The 18,920-nt window shown below is 46.5% G+C and overlaps 1 protein-coding gene across 2 annotated transcripts in view; it reads right to left on the bottom strand.

Annotated features, from left to right (window-relative positions):
- LOC123000566 (uncharacterized) overlaps positions 1–18,920 on the bottom strand; it is a 127,222-nt gene that overhangs the window by 27,371 nt on the left and 80,931 nt on the right. For both annotated transcript variants that reach the window (XM_057309947.1, XM_057309946.1), the window contains 2 exons: positions 10,571–10,725; positions 3,584–3,804 (listed from right to left, as the gene is read on the bottom strand). In XM_057309947.1, the coding sequence (XP_057165930.1) occupies positions 3,584–3,626 (43 nt within the window). In that variant the 5' untranslated portion in view covers positions 3,627–3,804; positions 10,571–10,725. The remainder of the gene's footprint in view (positions 1–3,583; positions 3,805–10,570; positions 10,726–18,920) is intronic.

The raw sequence follows: 18,920 nt of genomic DNA, 5'->3' as shown, positions 1-18,920 counted from the left end.
GCTCCCAAGCTGATTCAGAACCCAGGACTTTCCAAACTAATTGTCACATGACAGCTCTACCAAGAATTAGCTTCCCTTCAACTGATCAACCCTGGCTGAGCAGTTCCTGTGAATTAACTAGAAAAATGGCCACCTGGGCTAGTGCTTTGCTGGTTTAATAAATTAAGCCTATGACCTCTAGTATCTCACTGGTATTGATCTAAGTAAGTCTCCAAACTGCCTGGGCTAAGGCCTGGCTAAGAGTGAACCGGGACTGCACTGGCTCTGAATGGGCACCTTCCCTGTTCCTTCCTTCCTCCCCCAGATCCAGTCTTTATAGACTCCTCATCCTTCTCTAAACCCTGCAGTGGCAGGGGACCAAGCCCCACCTCCTTTGAGAGGGACCCCTCAGGGGCGCCTGTGTGGCTCAGTGGGTCACGTGTCTGACCTGGCTCAGGTCATGATCTCAGGGTCCTGGGATCGAGCCGGGACTCTGTTTCTGCACTCTGCTTGGTGCCTGCTTGTCCCTCTTCTCCTCCCCCCACCCCCACATCCCCCTTACTCACTGCTTCTGCTCTCTCATTCTCTCTCAAATAAAATCTTTTTTTAAAAAATCAGGGAATATACAAAGGACACATAGAGAGGGACCCTTCCATACCCACACCCTGGAGAAGCTCCCCCATCACAACTCTCCGTAAGGATCACCCAGACCTGCTTTTGCATTTAAATCTATCATCTGCTGTATACTATTTTGCACGTGATAATAAGCAACCTTTTATTGAGAGACTTAGATTCAGATCTAAGCACGACTTTCTGTTGCATTTCATCTCACATCCTTTGTGAGGAAGCTCATCAATTGTTGACGATTTGTCAATAATGAAGTTCTATCATTGAAAACCAACCACCATTATTCATTTGATGCTGTTTGACTTCTAGTCTTGCTTTGCAAGGCTATGTGTATATAGTCATGAAGCATGGCCTCTCTCCATGCTTGCACTTACTAGCCAACAATGGGAGAGCTCCGGAAGGAGCAAAGGCCCCCACTGGAGCATGGACACTCCCTGGCCCAGCTGGACAAGCGTGTCCAAACAAGGATGATGGACAGCAGGCTGTTACGAGTGTTTGAGTTCTTGTTGGTCACTGTCCCTAAAGTGTGTAGTTCATGGCATTCAAGCATTTTTTTAGGGCTCATGGGGAGAATGTTATCAAATCTACAACACTATGTCCCCGATTCTTTTCTCTCTGTTTTTAAAATAGGCTCCATGCCCAACATGGGGACTGAACTCACGACCCTGAGATCAAGAGTCAAATGCTCCACTGGCGGAGCCAGCCAGGCACCACCCAGCATGCTCCCTATTCTTATTCTATTTGTGCCATGCCCTGAAGAGTGACCATGCCATGACACTGATTGGCCAGGCACTGACCAGCTCTGGACAGAAGGTTAATCATGAACTGGTCCTTTGAGTCTTATTTTTCCTTGTCCCAGCAGTGTCCCTAAGGTCACAGGATGTCAGCATGACTAGGGCTTACTCATACTGACAATGCCATCAAACACCATGAAAGGGTCTCCTCCATTCTGACCAGATTGAGGTCAGGTGCTGAGGAGTAGCCCAGTGTTCAAACAGAGTTTGACTGGCTTGTCCTAAACGGTGCCTCCAAACCCTCAGAATCTTTGAACTGAACACAATCATGGCTTCAAATGAACCAGGCTTTCTACGTCCTTTTCAGATGAATGACTATGGCAAGATCTGGACATCTATGGCTCAAGAGCTTCCCTGGGCTATGTGACCACCGAGGTGACCTCATAATGACAAACAGTGTTTGGGATTCCCCTTGGCTCAGGGAATTCCTGACATCCATGCAGATGCTAAAGCTTCTTTGCACAGTAACTACTGATCCCATGACTGAGTCATAAGTGCAGTTCAGTTCAGTAGTTAGAGCACGAGCACTGGACTGCAGGCCTGGGTTCACCTCCTGGCTCCTTTACTTAGAGGAGTTCATGAACCTGATCACATTCATCTCTGTGCCTCCGTTCCTCCACCTGAGGAACAGGGAGAGGAAACAAATCATCACATAAGTGTGTGATGAGCATTGAAAGAATGAACACCTGTCACGTGGTCAGAAAGGTGAATTAGAGGGTCTAGATTTTGCCTGAGATCTCACAATTTCACAAGTTCCAGAGCTGGATTCAAATCTGGGAGTCTGAGTTCCCAGACCATTGCTCTGTGACACACAGCTGCTTTGCCTAAATACAAGCATTTTACCCCAACACGATTTCCTTTGGACAGAATCAGAGGCAAACAACAGCAACAACAACAAAAAGCAAATGAGCAAACCTATTGCTGTCTCCCTGAATCCACTCTCTTGGGCCCTTGTCCACAAATATCCATGACTGTTCTCTAGAATGTTCCAGTTGCCTGTCTTAAGGTCAGCAGATCAAATGAGATGAATCCCAGTGTAAAGGAAGGGAGGGTCACTGTTACAAAGTCTTGTGTTTTCAAACATATGAAACAATGCCATCTTGCATTATTTATTCCTCGCACAAACAGAAGTGCCTCCAAACAAACTAGGAGTTCCTGAGACCCTTGTCAACTCACAGAAAAAAAAACATAGCTTAGCTTTTGGGAAGAGATCTGGATGAAAGTTCAGGAGAACTAAGAAACACATTACATCAAAACCACTTTAATGTAGACACGTTCTGTTTTCAAGCTACAATCCTATGTGCAAACGTATGCAATCATCTCTATATACATATATACTTATATATATAATCTGTGTGTCTCTGCTCTTGTGTCTACATCACCTATTTTTCTTTGTGCATCACTAATAATCTGTGTACTTGGTTATCGGTCACTCATTAACTCAATCCATTAACCAGTTACCCATCTTTCACCATACATTAAAGGCCGGCTATTCATTGCGGCACCGAGAAAAAAAGGTCATGCTATTGTCACCATACTTACGTCTGGGGTGCTGAATGGGACGGGTGGTAGCATACCATTGAAATCTCTAGAAAATGTCATTTTGGATAACACCCAAAGTTCTTAGAAATGGAAATGTGTGTTTGGGGGTCATAAATTGAAATGTAGACTCTCATATTCTGAGGATCTCTTTGGGGCAACTATTGATAGGAACGAACCCACATGTCCCCAAAATCCTGAAATCCATACCCCTTTGGGGATGAACGGTACAGGGCAGACATTGTAAGACACTGAGAAAATAATGATAAATGTCCTCCGTATCAACCTTTCTGGGTTCACTCTAAATTTCAGAAATGCATAATGTGAATATAGAATTTAGGATGCTTAAAAAAACTTAAACGAACATAGACACTGCTGTATTTTCCCCCTTGAGAACCTAGGGGTGACAAGTGAGGGGTGCAGGATATCATAGGAAGTAGTCCATTGTTCTCCAAGGAGGACAAAAACCAAGGCTGCTAGCTCAGTAGAACCACCAACAGTAGAAATCAAGGGATAAAACAAAACTATAAAACATATGTAGATGAAATTGGGAGAGAGGAAATTTTCAACGATGAGAAAAATAGTTTGAGAAAGAGTGAACTGAGTCATAGCAAACAGCATTCAGAAGATCATTAGGAACATACCATCACAGCAGGAACCACAGCAGGAACCACAGCAATTTCCCATTCTGAGTTGGAGCAGCAGAGCAAACACCAATCCCTAGGAATAGGTCAGCTCAAAGAGTCCCAGCTGGAAAGGACAGCAGAGGTGAGGCTCAAGTCACCATGGCAACGGTGTCATCATAGACCTTTCAGAGTCAATGCAGCTGCACAGCGGCCAACTTCTGGTGTCGACAGGGGCCTGTCTTCACAGACAAGGGGGGCATGGGAGAGTAAACGCTTTGTTTCGAAAGTTGAACCCCAGTCTCACACTTTCTCACTCTTTTTTTTTTTTTGAAAATAAAAGACATGAGGGGGGATGACCTGCCACCCCCCCCCAATAGAGTCACTAGCCAAACTTCAGGGTGAAGAGGGAAAAGAAAAACAGATTGAGAATAAATAGAGGTCCCACTCTTGATTTAAAACACCATCCCCACCCATTCTATCCTCCAGAGTCACCAGACATTTCTAGAATATACTTTAAAATGGGTCCCAGGTGAAATGAAGAGCAGTGTTCACAGAAATTCCATTCTTCAAATCATATTTCTCTAAGCATATACTAATGAAATTATGTCATTCTCTCACCGTCTATGCATACTACCTGATTTTTCTCTGTGTATAGCTGAGAGGACGTACTTAGTTACCTCTCAACCTTTGTGAATCTCTTGGCCAGTATGTGTATGTGAAGCAGACTCTTCCCTGAATAATGAGGGGGGAAATATCACTGTATTTTCACCACTGCATTTCTGTAATAGTGAACGGGTTGAGGGCAATACATACAACTAGTACTTTTCTAAATGAAGTACTTTAAATACTCCCCAAAATGCAGGGTTCAGTGTGTGTTCTGGCTCATGGATGGGCACTCAATAGACACAGGATTTTGATCTGTTCATGAAAAGTAGCAATGGAAATGGAAGGAACCAGCTCCAAATATACATAAAGAAGGAAACCTTTTAGAACAAAACCAAGTGCCATGGACTTAACCAAGCAACTACAATACATGCTTAAAAAAAAAAAATGTATGTAGTCGGGGAACCTGGTGAATCCTTGGACTCTGAATTTTGGCTCAGGTCATGATCTCAGATTCGTGAGATCAAGCCCCAGAAAATAATGGCATAAAACAACCCCTTTACTTTGGTAAGGTACTACTTTGGTAAACCTGGTCACAAGGTTAGGAATTCATCCAGGACACAATGCTGACGTTAGAAAATGAAAGGTTTCACATATCCACACCCAGGATGATCCCCACTAGGTAGAACTTGGGGTCCATGAAAAGAGCAGCCCTAGGCCCAGTGCCAATAAATAAACGAGGGCTTTCTATTTCTCAAATCCACAATCCAGAATCCAAGTTTTGCAGGCAGTTGGAACTTCCTGTGTTAGTGAACAGATTCTTTGCAAATGCCCACATCTATTCTTTGCATGTTCCCCAGATCTACTTCCCAGTAGGGTGGCCAGAGGGCAACCAAGGGGAGTCTATGATGCCAGTTGTGTAGCTGAACCTCTCAGTACCTCTTTCGGATTCTATCTGAACTGAATGCCCACTTTGGACACTCCTTAGGGTAGCCGAAATCATGAGGTTGTCATTGGGTGTATCTACATCTGAGGTCATACCCATTGGAGAGAAAAAAGAAATTCAGCCACTGGTCAGAATGCAGAGCCTGGACATAGAAGAGGCCCACATATTCCTTTTGCATTTCAGTGGCTTCTCTCTGCTCTTTCCACAGTCAATAAACCTTCCCACAGAAATCTGTCCTGAACATCGAACTCAGGACTCAATTAATGATGCCTATAAGAGAGACCTTGTCTCACAAGCATTAAGCAGTGAATCAGTAAAAATGTTGTAAGGAGGGAAATAAGCAAGACCAGACATAGGGGGCAGTATGATTTTTGAAGCCTTTGCTTTTTTTTTTTGGACTCTGGGGTAGCCACATCCTTTTCCATATCAAAAGGTTAAGACACACATTAGTAGTATCATTTTCCCCCCACAAAGCCAAGAAAAAGGACGAGACTGTGCTACATGTCTTGCGAGGGAAATCAAGAGTCGAGGCAGGTGCTTTCCATAGGAAATAGATTCCACCTGAGGTTTGGCATGGCAGGGAGACCTTCCACAAGGGCACCAGTCAAGAGCCCAAAGGACGTGGGGAAGCAACGGGAAAGGAAGAGTGTATGAGGTGATCGCTCCTCCAAAGAATAGATGTCTCACAAGAAACCAATCTGTCCTGATAATGGACTCTGTCGGGTGGCTCACTTGTGTCCAGAGCAGGACTCAACCGTCAGTCTTTATCAGAGACCTACCAGGTCACTCTACTCTGCACTTGGGACTGAGGGGCACAGGCCCATAAAATGCCCAAAGTCAGATAATTCCCACCTTTCGAGGGGAACCAACTGTGATATCACAATCTCTGAGTCCTTAGTGAGGAAGGGGGCAGTGGGGTCGTTTCGGCATCCATGGCTTCACCTAGGGAATAGCTCTCAGCTAGGCTCCACATCTTTGATCTTGGAAACCAACTTCCCCTACTGCCAGTCGAACCTGACTCCATTCTTCCAAGAGACCACAGAGCACAGAGGACCCCCATGGGGGGGCTTTATGCAGTCAATTGATGCAGTGGAGGGAGGAGATGTGTTCATGTTTCAAGTACACCCGTGTGCTCTATTTCCTGACACCAACCACAACCAACTCTCCAAGTTCTCCAACAATTCAATTCATACTCCACGGATTTCAGGGCTCAGTCCCACAAGTCTGTCCCCACTGCAGAGGCCAGTCACAAATGGGGTGTTCAAGCTACCCACACTTCTGCCCAACCACAAGGTCAGGTACTCCCTCAGACCCCCTTCTTAGGGTTGATAATTTCACTAGAATGACTCACATCCACAAGTGGATGGATAAAGAAGATGGGCTCCATGTATACAAAGGAATATGACTCAGCCATTCGAAAGGATGAATTCTTACCACTTACATCGACCTGGACGGAACTGGAGTGTATTATACTGAGTGAAACACAGCAGTCAGAGAAAGACAAGTATATGGTTTCACTCATAGGTAGACTCTAAGAAACAGTGCAGAGGATCATAGGGGAAGGGAGGGAAAACTGAACTGGAGGTCATCAGAGAGGGAGAAAAACCATGAGAGACATTTAAGTATATGAAACAAACTGAGGGTTGCTGGAGGTGAGGTGGGTGGGGGGATGAGGTATTGGGTGATGGGCATTAAGGGGGGCGCGTGATGCGATGAGCACTGGGGGGTATACGCAAATGATATATTATTGAACACTACGTCTGAAACTAACGATGTAGTATATGCTGCCTAATTGAATTTAAATTTTAAAATAGGAAAAAACAATTATAAATACTCTGTAATAAAAGTTATAGGAATGAAGGGGAAAAAAAGATAGACTCAGAAGTCAGGAAAGCACTTTACTTACATTGACCAGTTTATTATAAAGAATACAACTCAGGAAACGCCCAATGGAAGAGATGTGTGTAGCAAGGAAGGTCTAAAGGGGGTGGGGAGTGGTGGAGAGTTTCCACGCCCTCTCTGGGGGAAAATCACTTTTCCAGAATATTAATGTGTTCACCAACCTCTTGTTCAAGACTTTTTATAACCCAATCTTCAGCCCCCTCCCCTCACAGATGGCCAGTGGCTGGGGCTGAAATTTCCAATCCTTGACTCCCAGTTTGGTCCTTCTGGTGACCAGCCCCACTGTGATGCCATTTCTGGGCCCCGCCCTATGTCAGCTCTTTAGCCTAAACTCTGGAGAGGTCTGTTGGAGATTTTATGACTAACAAAAGGCTCTCCTATACCTCAGGAAACTGCAAGAATTTTAGGAGTCCTGTGCCAGGAACCAGAAATTTATTTATTTATTTATTTATTTATTTATTTATTTATTTATTTATTTATTTTTAAATTTTCCACAAAGCACTTCTCCAGAAAGGCTAGGCAGACAGGACATTGGCTTGCCTCTTCAAACTACTTCATGGTGGCTTCCCAGAGGGATATCACCTGGACAGTTGAATGGCAGGATCATCTGTGATTTAAATGCTTTTGTTTCCTAAAATCCTTTCATCCTTAAAGTGGAAATACCTAATGGGTCCTAACTAAATGTCCTTTCTAGTGCTAAGGAATGAACACACAAAATCAAGGGCACATGGTCCAAACCGAGGGAGATCTGAAATGCCGATTGGAAACCAAGTCTAGAATCCTCACTGGGCTTTGAGCTGAGACGGGAGAAGGATCTGAACTTAGGCGGATCCCCAGCTCTGCCTGCAGGTCCTGCCTGGCTCAGGCACTAACCCAGAGCAGGGTTGAGTTTAAGATGTCCTGACAGTGCAGAATTCTCCACCTTCTAGATCAGGGCTCTCTGATAAAAACCTAATGCAAGACACAGACATGGTTTCATGTTTTCTAATAAGCACACTGGAAACAAGAGCAATGATTATGGTGAAGTAAATGTAAATGATGTTTTGGGTTTGGTTTTGTTTTTTAAGGAGGCTCCTGCCCAGTGTGGAGCCCAAGGCAGAGATTGAACACACAACCATCAAGACCTGAGCTGAGATCAAGAGATGGTCTTTTAACCAACTGAGCCACCCAGGCACACTAAACAATGTATTTTTAATTCACTATCCCCCAAATGTTCACATTTCCACATGTGACACAAGAAAGGTGGCCACATTTCAAGGGCTCAAGAGCCACTCTGAGCTGGTGCTACCATATTGGACAGAGCAGACAGAGATCGTTTACATCATGGAATCCTATCGGCCAGTGCTGTTCAGGCTGTCTCAGGCTATACTGCACTTTGATTTATGAACATCCTGAAATAATCCACGTCTTCAGACTGAGTACTGAGACTCACATCTGTGCCTGGGATTCTCAAACCCAGAGTCAATGTGGGACAAAATTACGTACATGTTGCCAGGCATGGGTGGTAGTGGCTCAGTAACGGTTTAATCAACCTCGTCTAAACTCTCCATCTTGCTCTCACCTTAGCCATCCTCTGGAGAATGTGAGAAACCCATGAATGGAATGAATGATTATCAATCATTTTAATGAATGAAAATAAATTAATTTGGGCTCCTCTCTACTCGCCTTGAATCCTGGCCTCCAGGCGTTTACACGGTGATGAGGCTTCCATTGGCGTTCTCGCTCTCCCTGTATTCACATCCCATCAATGCCTCTTCGGTCTGAGATTATTTTTACTCCATTAAGTGGTACATAATAGAATATTATACCCAGAGGGTGTATCTTCCCAGTTCTCTGGACACATTATATTGGCTTCCAGTGGTCCCAAGCAGGGAGTGCTTTGGCCCCCAGGGAACACTCGGCAATGTCTGGGTACATTGAAGGTTCCCAACTGTGGGGCGGGTGCTACTGGCATTTGGTGGGTAGAGGCCGGGATGCTGCTCCACACGCTACCAGGCTCCCTGCAGCTCCCACAAGAGTTCCCTTGCCGCAAATGTCAACAGAGCAAGGTTGAGAAGCCCTGTCTTAAGCCATGTCTGCAACTCCCTTTAAGAAAAATGGGGGTTCCTAGGGGAGCCCCGCATTGGGCTCTGCATTCAACATGGAATCTGCTTGAGATTCTCCCTCTCCCTCTACTCCTCCAACTCATGCTCTCTCTCTCTCTCTCTCTATCTCTAAAATATACAAATAAATCATCTTAAAAAAAAAGAATGAAGGGGCGCCTGGGTGGTACAGCGGTTAAGCGTCTGCCTTCGGCTCAGGGCATGATCCCGGCGTTATGGGATCGAGCCCCACATCAGGCTCCTCCGCTATGAGCCTGCTTCTTCCTCTCCCACTCCCCCTGCCTGTGTTCCCTCTCTCGCTGGCTGTCTCCATCTCTGTCGAATAAATAAATAAAATCTTTAAAAAAAAAAAGAATGAAAAATGGGGATTCCTCCTGATCTCTTTTAACCCAATATTAAATGGCCAATATCTATCTCTATGAAATTAGTCACAGACCCCACTGATGTAAAAAGGAATACACCTATTCTTATATTTCAATTTTTTCAAAGTAGCGAAAGTGTTTTGGGAAGTGTTCTCTCAAAGCTCACTCTCTGGACCCAGTCATTTCTCCCCAACTGTTTTTCTCCATGATTGCAAATATGTATTTTCAAGCATTGTTAGACAAACTGGAACGGGCCCCAGACCACCTGAAATTGGACAACAGCCTTTCCTTTTTGAAAATTTTGCAAGAGAGCATAATAGAAACGAGACATCTAAAGTTGCAGTAAATCATATCGTGTCTTTTATCCAAACTAAAATTCATATTCACAGAACAATTATTACTGATCAGCCATTTCACACCATTTTTCACCGCTTGTTAATGCTAATAAAGTGTATGACTTTTGAATCTGCGGGTGGCTGACCAAAGTGTGACCCCACAGCATGTATAGCCTGTTAGAAGGCTGTGTGCCTCACAGTCAAATCCAACCACCATTTCTAAATATTGCAACTCACGAGTTTCGTATTTGCTTTCTTTTGTTCACCACAAGTTTGGATACATTTGAAAATGTCCAAGAATAATGAGAATTGTAGACTTTACTTCTGAGATGGGAAATTACAAATAATTTTCATAACATCTTCATATTTCCCTTCTTGACATCGTACCACAACTTAGGTAAATGGCCTTTGGTTTATTCTTTGCATAATGTCCAATCAAGTTTTCTCCCTTCAATTATGTTATATTGTTTTACAGTACTCCTAGATAAGCAGGAAAGTGTAGGGAGCATGAAAATCAAGAGATAATATAAGGGAAATCAGATTGATTTCAAGTTATAAAATTAAATTCTACATCAATCCAGTAATAACTATTTGTTGTCTACTTTTTGCTGGATATTCCTTGTAGTTGATATCCAAAATCAAGACCACAGACCCAGCTATTAAATTTGTCTCATTCAAAAAGAATTAAGACCACACCCATCCAAAAAGAAAAGAATAGTAACCGATTCTATTAGAAATGTTTATAAGTTGGGTACCTGGGTGCTTCAGTCGGATGGGCGTTGGATTCTTGGTTTCAGCTCAGGTCATGATCTCAGGGTCCTGGGATCCAGCCCTGTGTCAGTTCCACACTCAGGAAGGAGTATGTTCTTCTCTCTCTCTGCTCCTCTCCCTGCTTGTGAGTGCTCTCACTCTAAAATAAATAAATAAAATCTTTAAAAAAGGTATTTCTAAGAGGGAAGTTTAGAGTGATACAGGCCTAACTCGAGAAACAAGAAATGTCTTGGATAAGCAACCTAAATTTACACCTCAAGGAAACAGAAAAAAGAACAAAGGAAGGCCAAAGTTAGTAGAAGGAAGTAACATATCAGAACAGAAAGAGATGAACTACAGACTAAAGAGACAATGGAAAGATTTTTAAAAAGACAATAGAAAGATCAACAAAAGACCCGGTTCTTCGAAAAGAACAAAGCTGACAAATTTTCAGCTGGACTCAGGGTGAAAAAAGGAATGAGAACTCCTAAGCGGCAATGGAAGAGATGTTCCCATGGATTCGTAGATATACAGAGGCTCACAAGAGACTACTACGGACAACTACTCCCCAACACACTGGACGACCTAGAAGAACAGGATTAATTCCCAGAAACAGGCAACCTTCCAAGACTGAATCACGAACTGACAGAAATTCTGACTAGACCAGTTACCAGCGGAGAAATTAAATGAGTAATCGAAAGCCCCTCAATAATCAGAAGTCCAGGACCAAATGGCTTCACTGTAAATTCTACCAAATGTTCAAAGGAAAATGAATACCAATCCTTCTCAAACTTTTCCACAAAAAAAAGAAAAAGAAAAAAAAAGAGGAAGGAACGCTTCCCAAATCATTTTAGGAGGCCAGCATTGCCCTTAACAGAAGCTGCCAAGACGCCACAAGAACAGAAAATTACAGACCAGTATATGTGATAAACATAGATATAAAAATCCTCAACAAAATATCAGCAAGCCAAATTCAACAATACAGGAAGAAGTACAATCAAGTAAGATTTATTTCACGGATACAGTGTGGTTCAAAATCCAAAAATCAGGGGCCCCTGGGTAGCTCAGTTGGTCAAATGTCTGCCTTTGGCTCAGGTCATGATCTCAGAGTCCTGGGATCCAGCCCCACCTCAGGCTCCCTGCTCAGCAGGGAGTCTGCATCTCCCTCTTCCTCTAGGCCTCCCCCTGCTCCTGCTCTCTCTCTCAAATAAACAAAATCTTAAAAAACAAAACAGCCTATAGGCCCTTCCTCCGTGCTCAACACCTCAACTGTCAGCAAGTCCTAAGCCAGGCTTCAACCCCAACCCCAACGCCAAAGTGACTCTCAGCTTCTCATTTCCAGCCAGTGAAGCAGAGTAGCATAGGCCACTCCCAAATATGCCATTTTCACACATTATTTTGGATTAAAGTTACTTAAGAAACGGCCAGTGCCAGAGGACACTCGGACCTTCCCTCGCGGCACCAGGAGGAAGAGAGGCAGCCTCCTCACCAGCCATGGGCAGGTTAGGGCCGAGGTGGCTATACAACCTTGTTACTTCACTAGGTTACCACCCCAAGCCCAAACTCCTCATCTTGTCAACGCTTCACCAATTGACTCTTTCTGTTCATGAAAAGCATTAAAAACAGTCCGCTTTGGTCACTTTTGAGCCTTGTGTTTTGGGGGCTCCTGTACATACAAAATTAAATGTTTTTTTTCCTGTTCATCAGTCTTTTTAAAAATTTTTTATTATGTTACGTTAGTCACCATACAGTACATTATTAGTTTTTGATGCTGTGTTCCATGATTCATTGTTTGTGTATAACACCCAGTGCTCCATGCAACACGTGCCGTCCTTAATACCCATCACCAGGCCAGCAGATCCCCCCACCCCTCCCCTCCTAAACCCTCAGTTTGTTTCCCAGAGTCCATAGTCTCTAATGGTTTATCCCCCCTTCAGCTTACCCCCCCCTTCATTCTTCTCTTCCTTCTCCTAACAATCTCCCTGTTCATCAGTCTTATGTCAACTTAATTCTTGGACAAGCTGTAGAACCCAGAAGGGAAGAGGGAGAAGTTCTCACCCCTACACTATGAATCAAGAAAACAACTAGCCTCCTCTTATTAGCGCCTCTGCATTTCAGGCACAGGATGCATATCCATTTTACCCCCGAGGGCCAGAAAGGGACACAGTGAACAGAGGACAGAACTGGGCCTTCAGTGTGGGAGCCCTGTCCTGCCCAGGAGGCCCTCCTGATTCACACAGCTCCTTCCTGCTCTAAAATGGTAACATTCTGATGACTTGAATAAAAGAGAGACAAACAGAAAAGAAACTGGTCACTCTTCAGGAAGGGGATTTTGAGGGACTGGGAGAGACTGCAAGGCATGTGGGAACAAGGGGAGGCACATCCCAGTGCCAGGGGGTCAACACCAGCACAGCAGAGAGGCAGAAACTACAGGGCCAGGGTTCCTCTGGAGAGGATGAGTTGTTTTGTAAAGTGGACAAAAAAAACCGGGGTTGTCTGGAAGAGCCTTGGGGTACCTGCACCAGGAATAAGGTCAGGGCGGTGGGTCCAAGTCCCCCACAGCAGGGCCTGGAGCCAGAGCCATGGCTAGGTCTATGACGGGCATGAGAACCTGTGAGGAGCAGCCCTGCCCAGCCCAATGCCAGAGCCCTTGGCCACTGGAGCCCAGAGCACCAAGGAGGGGTAGAGAGTGCACCAGGAAGGGAGGCGGCCCAGGATCCTCTGCATGTCACATCCCACGGGCTGTGGTGGGTCACCGTTGGCCGTGCTGGCCAGCAGAAGAGGAAGGAGCCGGCTACGCAGGGGCAGGTGCTAGAGACGCCGGGGCTCTGCCCACACAAGATGCTCTCTGTACTGTGGATGTTGCTGCCTGACTCCTGAGGGGCCCAGGGAGCTCCAAGACAGCCCAGAGTGAAGAGTTTTCTCAGGAGGTGAGCCCAGAAAACAGAGGAAGCTGACAGAAGGCCTGTTGAAGCAGTTGCTCTGCTGGGCCCCCAAGGATCTGCCCACTGGGTGGGGGGGGTGGCAGGGGCTGCGGCGGCATCCCCCTAACCCCCAGGAGTCATGGGCGGGGGGCTGCTGGTCGGCAAGTCCCCTAGAAGCCCGGCCCCAGGGTAGAGAGCACCCTCGGGCACAGGGCACTGCCAGCGCCCCAGACGCTGCGGGATGGGCCTTGGCGGGGAGTGCCGGGCCCCGACCACGCACACGGCATCTGTCACCATCCAGAGGTCACGGTTACTATCTTCAGGGCTGCTTCTGGCCATCATTTTTCTATGCATATAAACATGAAACAAAACTGATTTTACTCCAAGTGCAGACTTTTCATTCGTGTCTTCTCACTACATCTCCCAAGCGTCATTCTTTTCCTTCAGAAACATGAGTTTTGATGGCTGTACCATTCCACCGCATGGACCTGCTCTTCCAGGTGCCACCAGCACTGAGCCAGAAGCAGGGTGTTCGCAGCTCGATTTCCCAGGGCTCCTCTGCCACTGAAACACAGAGACGACGAGGCCCACTTCCTACAGCCACGGTGCTGGCTCTGAGGCAATGCATGGGACAGGAAGGACAGCATCACCATGTGCACCTGCAGGAAACCCGGCTTATTATCCCTGCCTCTGCTCCAGCTCCCTCATGAACCACTGGGAGAAAGCCCCTCAGCCTGCGGGTATGTTCGTACCTTCCTCTTATCCGCCCTAAACTCAGGGTGATATATCCCAGTCCCCACTCTGGCCTGGTGAGCATACAGACGGGCACCTCAAAAGTCCTTACAAAGCCCTAGCCTCAACGGACAATAGAAGAGAGCCCTTTCCTGTGCCTAAATGGCAAAAGCAAGCAGCTGAGTACCCGTTCTTGCATTTCTAGAGAATAACAGGAGATAGTTTTGAGGGAGAAGAGTGTTTTGACGGAAAAGCCTAGTTACATAATTACACTTTGAGCGAGATAAGAAACATTAGTGTGTGGGAAGCCAGTCTTGCAAAGAAATGTTTCCATTTATTTCCTACAAACACTGATCTGAACCTTTGGAAGCTGTTTTCTCAACCCTCCTACAGCATCTGCAATTTGGGGTGCTAGCTGTAATAATATTCAGGTCACAGGTTACCCTGACAACATTTGTTCCCTTTTCAACTGGACCATTACAACAAGATGTTCAAATGTGGTGTTTTTCTGCATTACAGGTAGACATAGCACTATTGTACTTTCTGTCTGTCTTGCCATGGTAGGAATGCTTAAAGTATTTATATACTGCCCTCTCTTTACCTGGATTTTTGTGATTTTTAGTGACCCCCCCCCCCACTGCCCTGGGACTATGGATCAAAATCTAAACTTTTGAATGTCCCTTAGGAGCTCTTATAACCTGGCTCCAACCTTCCTTTCCCAGTTCTTCTGCCTGTCATGTCCGTGTGAAACCTCTGCTGGGGAGTGCCAGCTAGATGCTGGCACAGGGTGACGTCTTGGGCGACAAGAAGAAATTCTCTGGTGCGGGAGACACGGTGAAATACTAAACAGCCATGCGTTCCAGTGAACATTCGCTGAGTGCTTACCACGTGCTGGGCGTTGTCCTAAGGTCCTCAGGCACAACTCAGTCAACACTAGGAGGGAGTAGGAGTGTTATTCCCATTTGAGGGATAGGGAAACTGAGGCACAGAAAGGCTCAGTAACGTGCTTAAATTCATCAGGCTGGGCTACTGAGTCTGCAGGGTTGCCCACATTGCCTTTGGCCTGTCTGGAGCATGGTGCTTCAAACCCAGGGGAGAGCAGAGCAGGCAGCCCGGGATTCTTGAGTGCATTGTGCAGATCTTGGCTTGCTGGGGGTGCAGGGGAGAGTGAATCACGCCACCTCAATGTGAGGTTGGGGAAACTTCCTGAGAACAGCTGGCTGACTCAGATCCTGAGATCGGTGTTGTTTGGCCTTTCCTCTCCCTGGGTCTCGCCCTCCACAGCCTGAAGAGGCTGAGCCCGTCGACCCTCCCACATGCCCCAGTCCTGCCACTGTGCCCCGAGTGGACTCAGTGCCCAGGGAGTGACGCGGCTACAAGTGCAGGGTGGCAAGAGGGGCCACCACTCAGAGTGAGGAGAGGAAGGAGCCACAATGGCCCTGAGAGGGACCAGGGGCCCACTGACCCCAGCCTACGGGGCCTGCGTGCAGGTGACAGCACCTGCTCCATCCACCATGGAAACGGCACACGACGGGAAGGCACACAGGTTTCAAGTCCACATGAAAGTCTCTGTGACCAAAATTAAAAGGGGAACTTTTGCAACATCCATGACATTGAATATTGTTAATGAGTTAATGATCATGTTGGGTGGTGTTTACTGGGCTAAGTTGCCCGGACCCTGTGTCACGGCACTAACAGAGCAGAGTCAGGCCTCCAACCCAGATTCAGAGCCCAACAGCGGACTCAGGTCTCTCAGCCACTTGGTACTCTGATGCTGCCAACGAGTAAGGTATGTGAGAGCCCATAAGGAAGGGGTGACTCCCCAAGAGAAAAATGGCTAAAGGACGTGTTACGGGCTGAATGGCATCCCCCAAATTCACAGGTTACAGTCCTTGCCCTGAGCATCTCCAATGTGACTGTATTTGGGGAGAGGGTCTTTACAGAGGGCATTAAGGTGAAATGAGGTCACTAGGGTGGGCCCTGATCCAGCGGGGACTGGCACCCTTACAAGAGGAGATCAGGACACAGGCACACACAGCGGGATGACCAGGTGAGGGAAGACATGGGAGGGGGGCCAACGAGAGAGTCTGCTGGAAACACCAGCCCAGCCATGCCTGGATCTCACACCTCCAGCCTCTGGACTTGACAGAAAATAGATTCCTGCTGTTTAAGAAACAAACTAGTACAGAATATAAACTGGAAATTCCCCCCCCCCAAAAATAATAACTTATGGCCAGTAAACTTTGAAAATGTTCTCTTCATATGTTCTATTTAATGTATCAAACTGGCCCAGATCAAAACAAACAAAAAACAAACAAACAAAAAGCCCATTAATGTCGATGTTGGTGAAGGTGGAGTGAGATGGGCACTGCTGTCAGGAGAGCTGACTGACCCAAAGTTTCTGGAGGGAAGAAGTTTCGATCCCGAGCCTATCGAGTGTTGGCAATGACGTGCAGAACCATGGGGGTCCTTACACCTGCTGGTGGGAGTACAAATGGGTATTACTGCTCAGGAAAGTGGTCGGGCGTCATTGTGCAGAGTTGAAAAGGCTCCAACTCTGTGGCCCACCAAGGCTGTTCCCGGGTGTGTGCCCCGGGGAACCCTTCCACCTGCACGCCAGGAGGCAAGCACCAGGATGCTGGAGGTGCTGCAAGCATCCCGTCAGGTGTGTGCAGAGCCAGACAGCCAAGGTGTGTATGTAGAAAGATTCGTGACGTGGGAAGAGAGGAGCAAAGTCACAGAAAAACACAGGACAGGAGTTTGCATGAAATCTAAAAATATGCAGCACTAGTATTAGCTTTTTAGGCTTAAGTTTACCTCTACGAAAATCATGCAGAAAACTGAAGGAGAGATAAACACAAAATCCCTCGGGGGGCCTGGCGGGCTGTCCATGCTAGACGGGGTGGCAGGGACACGGGCAGGCCATCGCTGCTAAACATGCATATGCTAGAACGAAGAGAATCCTTTCTAAGTAGGAACTATTTTGTAATTAAAATAGTAGAAAAATGAACAGAAGAAAAAAATCGTAACATTATTTTGGGGCGGTGGAATTGTGGGTGATTCTCATTTTCTGCCTGTTACTTGTTTGAATTTTCTGTTTTTTAAAAAGTCTATAGTGAATGTGTTGTTTTTATCTTATGATCGTCCTTTTTTATTATAAATCTTTCAAACATACAGGAAATACTGGGAATGATATAGATGAAACACCCAAATATTGATTGTACCAACTGAACAAATCTTGAGATTTTGCCAAATTGGACTGTTTTTGTTTTCATATAAGAGAAGAGACAGAAAAAGTTGAGGTTGTCTGGTGGCCCCACCAGCTCCTTTTCCTCAGAGGCCACGCCCCGTCTCAACTCCGGGTGTAGTCCTGTCCATGAGCTCACACGTTGACTATATGTAAATGACTACAGTAACGCTCCTAGAGGTTTAAATGTACAGGAACATTCTCACGCTCTGTGGATTCTCCTGCAACTTGTTTTCCCCCTGAACACATGCTTGTGAGACTTCCTCACGTTGGCTCGTGTAGATCTTGGTCATTCCTGTAACTGCTATCATGTTTTCTGTTGCGTGAAGAGCCCAGGATACACATTTCTGTTGCCTGATTGATGGACACTTGGGTATCTGGCTCTTTGTTTTTCCCTGTTATTGAACACGACACTGCAAGAGTGTCCTGTGTGTGTCTCCTTGGGTACAGGTGTGAGAACACCAGGGTTTAAGACCCGATGGGAAGGGCCTCCGGGATGGAGAGGACAGATGTGGTCACCTCGCCCAGACATGACCATATCATTCTCCGGGAGCATATGAGCATGTGTTTGCCCACTTACCCATCTCACCTGGGTCGTATCAAGACTTTCTAGGACTCCCAATCTGAATAATGTAAATGCTACCCCATCATGGTCTGAATTCTCCTTTCACAGTGCTTTCTCAAACAGATGCACAAACGTTACAGATGCCCTTCAAAGTACGTGATGAGATTTTATCTTTGGACAGTGAGACCTGTGATGACAGTGGGCACAACCAGGCAGGGACGGCCATGGAGTCACATCGAATGTAGACTTTAGAGGCACAGAAGGGGCAAAGGACCAGCAAGCACAGTGGGCTGGCCCTGGCTCAGGCCACAACCTCCCCATGTTTGCGAGGAAGACCCAGGATGAGTAGTTCAAAGCCATGGCTACGAAATCAGAATGCATGTCTGTCTACAGTAAGAGACACACACATGTGAAATGCTCACTGGCCTCCCATCCCTCTCCCAGGGGTCCTCCTGTCAGAATGACTCCTATCGGCCCAGGATGGCTACAGGGAGTGCAGAGGTGGGCACAGAATTAGCACCGCAGTACTGGAGCAGAGGGCAGAGGGCAGAGGCTGTGGCGGGAGCAGCAGGAGCGGTGGGAGCCGGAGCTGCCAGGCCCAGGGCGGGGTGGGGATGGGGCCTCCCTCCTCAGCAGGATGGGGAGATTCTGCTTCTTGGAGACTCCAGGTACTGTGACAGGCCAGAATTCACATTCTGTGCTCCAGAAAGGTTTCCTGTCTCACAGCAAGCTGGGGACACCCACTGGGTCATCAGATGTTTAGCCCTGCTCTGTCCAGAAGAGGCAGAAGCTGGGGCGTGGTGCTGAGGGGCTCCAGGAGACTTCTGGCCCATCCATGCACTCTGCAGACCATCTCCCGCCCCAGGTCTGGAGCACAAGGTGTGGGG

The sequence above is a fragment of the Ursus arctos genome, unplaced genomic scaffold (genome assembly GCF_023065955.2).
Source record: "Ursus arctos isolate Adak ecotype North America unplaced genomic scaffold, UrsArc2.0 scaffold_10, whole genome shotgun sequence".
Classification (NCBI taxonomy): Eukaryota; Metazoa; Chordata; class Mammalia; order Carnivora; family Ursidae; genus Ursus; species Ursus arctos.
This window is presented reverse-complemented; position numbering and strand designations above follow the sequence as displayed.